General features: G+C 44.9%; 1 protein-coding gene across 1 annotated transcript in view; it reads right to left on the bottom strand.

Moving 5' to 3' along the window:
- LOC115812737 (CASK interacting protein 2) overlaps positions 1–8,686 on the bottom strand; it is a 44,416-nt gene extending 35,730 nt beyond the window's left edge. The window contains exon 1 of the mRNA XM_030775227.1: positions 8,593–8,686. Coding sequence (XP_030631087.1) covers positions 8,593–8,686 — 94 coding nt within the window. The remainder of the gene's footprint in view (positions 1–8,592) is intronic.
- Between the last annotated feature and the right edge of the window lie 210 nt (positions 8,687–8,896).

Below are 8,896 nucleotides of genomic sequence, written 5' to 3'. Positions count from 1 at the left end.
TGATGGAGTGTGATGTAAACACTCCCGTCAGTGTGCGCCTCTGATCGAAGCGTGTACACGCACACAATTGGTTGCTGTTTGCATCCTGGTTTCAACCAGACTTTGATCCGTTGACCACTAACATGGCATAATCTGGTCTATGACAACACTGATGAATGTAGAATTGAAGGGACAAAATGAAATGCTAAGCGTGTGTTTTATATTTCCTCTGTGTGTTGTCTCAAATGCAAACTCAACCAAAGCCATTTTGCAAATTCACGCTTACCCGTCAGCACACGCACTGCAACCTGCCCCATCCTCTTCACTTACGACACCTCCAGCCACAACGAGCCAAAGCCAAGCAACTCTTTCGCTGTTCACACGTCCACATGTCCACTCAACCACAACATCCAGTTCTCATTTCCAGTCACATTTCCATCAGACACCACCGTCAGACACCACCATCAGACACCACCGTCAGACACCACCGTCAGACATCACTGTCAGACAGCCGGCTCCCAGTCTCCAGCCTCTCTCCTTCCCTGGGCTATGCAGAGCACGCTGGGCTGGGTGTTAAAAGTGTCTTGACTGACAAATGCCATGAATTTTACTGTCCCACAGTGTTTTGGCTGGAACTCAACGGCTACAGGGAGACATTCTCCGTTTCTGTGGCGGTCTTTGATTTATTCATTTATTTATTTATTTATTTTTACAAAAGGTCACCGGTGCCGTTTTAGTGTAGGATAAAAATGTCGGAACTTTATCGATGCGAGCTGCTTTCAAACGCCAACGGACGTTGTGAGTTTCTCTTCCTCAAACAAAGCTAGCCAAAAGCTTCTCTGCACTCAGTGTACGCTGAAGACAGTCGATACCAGTTTAACATAGCAAAGAAAGACACGGCACTTTGATGCATTGGGAAAAAGCCGTTTTCCAGAGGAACACAAGGCCTTCTTAAAGCACATATCCCGCCTGTCAAAAGATATCATGACTTTTATCTGGGCTTTCTTATATCAGAGTCAGATCTGGCTCTAATGTGGTTACTGTGAGAGTTTTAAAAGAGATCTGAGGTTTGAACTGAATGCAGAGCAGCCTCAGAAAAAAAAAGAAAAGAAAAAAAAAGATCCCCAATCAGATAGTTGAGTCTTTCCACATGTAAGTGGGGGAGTAAGTTAAAAAAAGTAAGAGAAGAAAAACTAAGCCAAACTCAGCCCAACGTAAACTGCTCCAGGGGTCCTACTAATCTGTGTTTTTGTTCAATCTCATGTCATGCTTCCAGGCCATGCCACTGGTTTCCAGTGCATTATCCAGGGACGTTTTTGCCCCCCGTCTCCGTCCTACTCACACACGCTGGATCAGATACCCCGTTGTGCTAACACAGAGCTGCCCCACAGAGCCAGACACGGCAGGGCAGGGAGGCAGGGGGCACCGCGCCAACGGAGGCCTGCACTTCACAAATCACAGCCGAGAGGGAAAGAAAGAAAAAGAAAAAAGAAAACAAAAGTAACGCTGAAATGATTGTTGTGGGCTTTTCATGGAGGAGGTCGAGTTTCAACATGAGCCAACATTCCAGACATAGCTCACCCACTCCCTCTCTCTCTGTCTCTCTCTCTTTAGCTCACTCACTCATTCACTCACACATACACATGCTCATTGTGTCAATCAGCAGCACTCTGTTCTCTCGTACACGGGCATGCTGTTGTTCTCTCGTACACGGGCGTGCTCTATCGTTCATGGGCACCTTTCCATAAAACGCCTCGGTGTCGTCGGACAGGTCTTGGCTCCTCCCTGTGCAAACGCGGTGGGAACCTGATCTCTGTCCACTCAGAGTCACTCGACTGTGCACATGATACACTTCAGAAAAAAAAATTCAAGAAGGACACTCCCGAGAGAGCGAGAGAGAGAGAGAGAGAGAGAGAGAGAGAGAGAGAGGGCGACACGAGACACTCCTGAAAACACTCCCCAGAGAGTGGTCCATGGCACTCCCTGTTAGGCGCCACATGCTACAACAAGAGCGACTAATGTCCTACCTCTCACACATGAATCTCCTCTCTATTGCCCTGTCAAAGTAAGGGATGGTGCTTTTGGCTTACATTCAAGCTTTTTTTGAGCGAGAGAGACAGTAATTAATAGGGCTCCTAAATGAATCCTGTTTCATTTTCGCTAAACTCCAAGAGATTGCGTAATTCGCTGAAGTCAAATCCTTTCTTTTCTTTTTTCTCCACAGCCTGCCATTAAAGACCCTCTCTTGGCAAACACACAGAGACTCAGACCAGGCCAAGAACGATCAAATATATTTCAGATTACATATTGTCTTCACGTGCACCCCTATTAATACTACATCACATTAATACCAGCGAATGTTTGCAGTCCTTGATTAAACGTGACTGTCTGAGACACAAACAGCAAAATCAGCCGCTGATTAGTGAAAATGAGAGTTGGCCATTCACTGTCAGCTGCTTATGTTAGGCTCCGAGCACATCATTACCAGTAACCAACTCAGTCATCCTCCTGGATACAGGGAGTACAGGAGAGAAAAGCGCTTAAAAAGAAATATAGACCCGAAGGGAAAAAGGAAGAACTTCGCCCGACAGTTGAACGTCGTTTTGGAGCATGCGGTCGCGCCCGTTCGTCTATAGAACCACCGCCCACTGTTTCGGCCCCCTGACTGTGCAGAGGAGGGTATATGTGGATGCCCTGCTGGATATGAGAGTTTGAGTGCGTTTCTTTATCCATACATAGACAGCCGAGTGTCAGCGCTGGCTTAATGCCTGCAGCACTCTCTAAACCCTGCCGCATGAGTGCCACAGTGATTATGCTGCCCTGCTAAAGACTTCAGTGGCTTTTATCCTGTCACAAGCTCCTAATTCAACACACCAAGCAACGCAGAAGAGAGCAAAGCAGCGTAATAAAGACCAGCACCGTTTAAAGAGCAGGAGAGTCAAAGACCGCAAACAGTAAAACAAGGACAACGCTGGCCGTGGTTCAGCGTCCGATTGATTAATCCGGGCGTTTAATTGGACAGGCTGTTACGTCACTTGCTTTTGTTGGTTGGAATTGATTGGTCATTAAAGGCAGTTACTGCCCATCAGAGAAATACAAGCTTTTAAACTCGGAAACAAACCTAATGGGAAGATCCATCAAGCCGTTACACCAGGTTATCGTTTAGAGGGTTTCTTTTTATCAGTGTTTCTCGCTTTTGTTTTCGGAGGGCGACCAGTCCTGCACATTCCCGTTCTCTCCCCCACTGTAGGAAATCTGGTTTAGACACAGAAACGTTTGATCATGAGCTGAGGAGTTGAATCAGGTGCGTTGGCACAAAGCTCAGTCTAACCTGTGAAGTACTTCCCACAAAGCAGGACGTCCTCAGTGAGCTGTGAGAGCAGCTAGATGCCCAAAGTCAAAACTGTCCAATAGGAGAACAGATGAACATTGCCATCGGGCAGTCTTGACTTTTGAATCACGTTATCCAGGTGACTGAGGAATGAGCGAATACAGGCCCCTCCCCCGTCCCAGGTCTGTTAATGCAGCGCCAGGTGAGTGGAGAGCGGGAGCCCCGACGCTCTGAGGTAAAAGCCCCGTTAGCAGCACTATCATCCCAAAGAGAGGAGACAGGGGTCACGCCCTCCTCCTCACCAAAGGAGGTCAACCTACATCACTTCCTGATCAACACTTCAGCACTGTGATGTCATCATTTCCAAAGCAGGGACTTGATGTTTTGAAAAAAAAAAAAAAAAAAAAACCTTCTGTACGCGTTCTCGTTAAGTTGAAAAAAATGTGCGAAAAACTGTCATGTTTTCCTAGTTTTCCCAAAACTTAATGATGCTGTTATGGCCCTCACTCACAGGACTTTCCCTGGTGACAAACAGCCATTGCTCAACGACAGGAGACCAATTTTTGTTTTTCTCGACTTAGGGCTGTTACTGCATCATTTATTTACCAAAGCAGCATCTTCAGTCGACCACAACAGTTTGATACATCAGACAGATTTCCTTATGTCTCCACTCATTCTCAGATTACTCTCTTTACTCCCCCCCACCCCACCCCACAGCCAAAATTATCCTGGACTTCCATTTATTGAAAGATTAAATCATTAAATAACCTAGGTTCAGACAGAGTTCATCTGTCGCTTTTAGATTTGAACTCTATTCTGTTGGTTGTGAACTCTTTTCAATGGTTTGTCTTTGTTATGCTGCTTTGGCAGAGAACTCCATAGACAGGTCTGATTAAAGCCAGTCTGGGTTACAGAATAAAAGTCTGATGAAAGACAGTCTGGATTACAGAATAAAAGCCAGATTCTGAACAGATAACAGAGCTGAACAGTTCCCGTGAACAGTGCCAGAGAAAGCTAATAGCTCAATAGGACTAATGCATATTTAATATGTGGACTTTTTGACTAAAAACTTGAGATAATGAAACAGGAAACAACATCATCCACTTCTGAGAAATTCAGAGCAGATTTTCCGAAAAAAAAAACCCAACTGGCACAATAGTCTTAAAATCATTTTTAAAACTCCAGATGAAAAACAAGAGTTTCAGCTTTACAAACACAAAGTTAAGTTTCTTCCAAATCTCCACAAAGTCCCAGAGAAGTCAGTCTAAAGTCCTAGTGACATCATTCTAAATGACTTTATTAAAAGCTAGGGCCAGAGTTGTCCAGGGTACTGGAAAATAAAGCCTGTAAGAGTTTCACACAGCAGTGCATAAGCATCTCCACACTGTGGCTCCATATAGCGTTTCTATATCTGCTCTTCACATTTCTGCCATGACTAAACCTACATAATGCCACAGAGTATACAACACAACATACAAGGCAACACAACACCATATAACATCACAGCACAGCACAACCAAACAAAACACAACTCAACATGGTCCTGCATAAAACACAAAACATAACGCATCTAAACAAAAGCAACACAAGATACAGAAAGAAAAGGATACCACACAACACAATACAACACATAACAGAATACACAAGACTACACATCAAAGCACAACACAATACAAAACCCAACGCATCTAAACAAAAGCAACACAAGATACAGAGAGAAAAGAACACAACACAACACAACATACACCAGAATACACAAGACTACACATCAAGACACAACACACGATACAAAACCCAACCTGAGAACACAATATACAGAGCACAAGACACAGAACCCAACAGAACAATATCACACAGACAACTCACAGGCCACCTAAAAATAAAAGCGTTAGGTACAAACCCTTTCTGTCTATTGTTCTATCCATCCAACCTGACTTTTCATTACATAACGCTACAGATCAGAGTGCAAAAGGGAGAAGAAGATCAAAGCTGCTACAGAAACTATACGGAGAGAAGAAACCCCGCTTCACGCTCGAGTTCATTATAGCTCCGCTTCTCCCCCAGGACTCGCTCATAAACAAAAACAAAATCTCTCTGAAAAAAAAGCAAGATGCAGCCAAAGCAGAGGAAACATTTTCCATCCCGAACGAAACTACAAAGTTGGAGGAGCCACGGTCAACATTTTCTGCTGCTCCGTCAGAAATACGAAATGTTTCCTTCAAAGAAGAAACGCAGTTTTCGCGCCCTATTAGGGATGGCCTAAATGAAACCACATCACCAGCAGGCAGCTATTTAAAACCATGTAAAAAAGAGCATCTTTGCATGTATACGAGGGAGAGCAAACCAGACCTGTTAAGTCTGAGATACCATCTCTCATGAGCTCAGGGCTCTGCACATATTCAACAACTGACCGAATTTACAAACATTAGAATAAAAAATAAAAAAAAAACAACAGATAATATCAATGAGTTCTGACTTTACAAAGATTAAATGACTCTTGAATGACTCTGGTTAACTCTAGCTGCCATTTCTTTCCGTTTTCCTTTATCTCAGACTCATGACCTTGGTACTAAACTGGTTTTAAGGGTATTCAGGACTGAATCAGGTGTGAGGGGGCTGGACCAGGGACTAAAACATAGGGCAGTAATTCCAGGACCTGCCACCTTTTCCTAAACTACTCCACAGATTCCTCCATGGTCTTGAGCAGCCTGTTCCATCTGGCCTGAGAGAAAAGCAATGGGATTAAAGATTTGCCACCGCACTGGAGAGACAACATACCCCATACTCCGCTTCACCTGGACTGAACTCAACTCAGCTCACTGTGACATAACCTGACTGCTAAGAGGTAAACACAAACATGGGAGACACACAGGAAACAGAAACAAACAAACGAAACAAACAAAAAAAACGTTTCGAAGGGAAGACATCGTGGTGCACGCAGAGCCTATGATGTAAAATCCCTTAATTCGCCTTTCTTGTCTGTTAATCTGACAGATTGGCAGATGGGTAGGATCTGATTGGCACAGAGGTCACTGGGGGAAGGGCGGTGAAGACGGCTCAAGACAACGTAGGAATCAAAGGGCCAATTCATTTAGCATTTCCATAGCAACCTATGCTGTATAAATGATGTCAGAAGCAGTTTTCAGGGCACAGGTTAAACCTAGCGGCAGACTGCACTGTTCACTGCAGCTGAGAATTCTCTATTGTTAATCTGTTTGAATACAGGACTAGATCTGCACCTGGAAAACCAGTCCTTACACTTGAAGACATAATCCAAAATCCCTCAAAATACCAAATGTGTGCTTTAAAGTTTGTTCATGAAGATTTTCAAATGCATGTTTGATGTGAGTATTTTCACTTTAAATGCAAGGATATTTGTAGCAGTATTACCCAAACAAATAATTCAGAAGCAGGGATTAGAGAAACACATTTCACCAAGGCTATGACAAATCCTATATTTGCAATCAGAGCTCAGGTGAAAAACAGGTTATGAAGGAACAGCTTTCATTCTTAAAGAGAAACCTCGTTATTTATAATTCAGTAAATCAAAGCTTTCAGCTTCCCTGAAAACCAGGAGAAACCCAAACGAAGTTTGTTTGGGTCTCTGCCATCAAGGGTCTTATCCCACTAATCAGGACACCGTCAGATGGAAAACCGTGCGCACTGTCAGGACGAGAGAGGAGGACAATTCACAGGAGACGCAGCAGTCAGGTTCTCCCAGACGTCCAAATGAAGGACGGCTAATTTGTGCCTCCGATCCCAACTGTCTTTACGGCCCTTTTTTCTAAATGTTTCCAGTTAAAAAAAAACCCTCTGTAAGCTCCGTAAGCACCCTACCAATCAAAAAGACTCTTCATCAGCATTTGGAATGGAGTCAATATTATTAAACGATAACAAATGCTGCCATGTCTCCGCTTCCACTCACGCCTCACAGCAGAAACGTCAGGGGGAGATTAAACCGGACAGCCCGTGGAGAGACGGGGGCGACCGCGTGTAGCCGGAACCCGACCGCTCGGATTGATTACTGCAGTTCATTGACAGGCTGACCCTGCTAGTGCTGACACGGAGCTGCCTCCACACTACACAGCCCCCATCTGGCCGTGGGGGCAAAAGCGTAGCCACAGAGTGGGGAGGACCTCCAAACAGGTGCATAGACCCAGAGCACTGACCACAGAGCCTCTCTCTCTCTCTCTCTCTCTCTCTCTCTCTCTCCACTGAGTCTCTCAGTGTCTCAGCTAATCCCATTACAGCCTTTTACCAATGAGAAAAAATTCAACTCCTAGCATATCTGAGGCATCTAACCAGTTTTTGGTGATGTCAAGAACAGGTCCTTTCAGGCCTGAAACTCTTCAGCTGTGTGGGTCTGAGTGACTCGGCAGTGTTTCAGGCGTCAGCAGTGAGATGACAGGAGCATTGATTGGTGTGTGACTGAAGCAGACTTGGCGCTGTTGAGAAACTTCTGACGCCCATTGACGGACAGAGCATTGCTGAGTGATGCCCTGGCCCCAGTGTTAAACTTTACAAAAGAAGCAGAGCTGACACAAAAAAGAGAGAGAGAGCGCGACATCTGTTCGCCTGTCAGACGAGTCGCTGATCTGGGTGATAAATGAGTGCATCACTCAACGGGTTCAATGTGACCCGGCTTAGTGTCTTTCCCCTGGTTTAACCCCTAACGACCATTATGGGTGAAAGGTTAAAGGTCAAGTCAGAATGTTTTCCTAACACTCGTCCAACCGTCTATTCATAGCAGCCATGACCACATCTTACATCACCTCCTCGACCGAAAAGAGGAATCTGGATTAAAGTTACTGAAAGCGCTACTGAAATGCGCTTTACGACTTTTTCAGTAAAATCACAAACGCTCTTTTGGAAATCACAGAAGTATGCAAGAAGAGGGAAAGACCAAAAACACGACCGACTGTCCCATCAAATCTTCTGTGTATACCTGTGTTTCCCAGTCCTGCTGCTGGAGTCCCACCTCATTCAACATCTCCACCTCTCCCTGCTGCTCTAACACACCCGATTCAGCTCAGCAGGCAACGGTAAAACCCTCACTTAACAGAAGTGGGTGTGTGTCACCTCCGTTCTCCCTGCTTCAGTTCTCAGGGAAACCCACCAGACAGCCTGTTTAACACCGTGCCTCTCACCTCCACCTCCTCACCTCATTCCTGAGTTCAAGGTTTCAGTTTCACTGAAGCAATCGGCTGAATGAAGAGTGATTATGCTGGTCTAAAGCAAACATAAACAAGCATCAAACATAAACAAGCATCGTGTCAACTCACTGTTTCGGCCACCCTTGAACTTGGACAGAAGTTTATGGGCTGAAGAAATGTCTCCATTTTTCACTGCCAACAGGAGGTCCTGTTCTTTCCCCATAGCTCCTGTGTTGGACTTCAATGAGAAGAGGGATGCAGACACTTCAAACTCTGGTCATGTTTCCCAAAGCCAGTCCACTCCGACCGGAAGAAAAGAGCGCTCGAGAAATAGAGACTTCCCTTAAAGACTTGTGGGGAAAAAAGGGAGGAAAAAAAAAAAGAAAAGAAAGGAAAACACAAATGATACTGTTCCCTTATGTTCTGCCTCCAG

This window comes from Chanos chanos, chromosome 5, assembly GCF_902362185.1.
Source record: "Chanos chanos chromosome 5, fChaCha1.1, whole genome shotgun sequence".
NCBI classification, from domain to species: Eukaryota; Metazoa; Chordata; class Actinopteri; order Gonorynchiformes; family Chanidae; genus Chanos; species Chanos chanos.
This window is presented reverse-complemented; position numbering and strand designations above follow the sequence as displayed.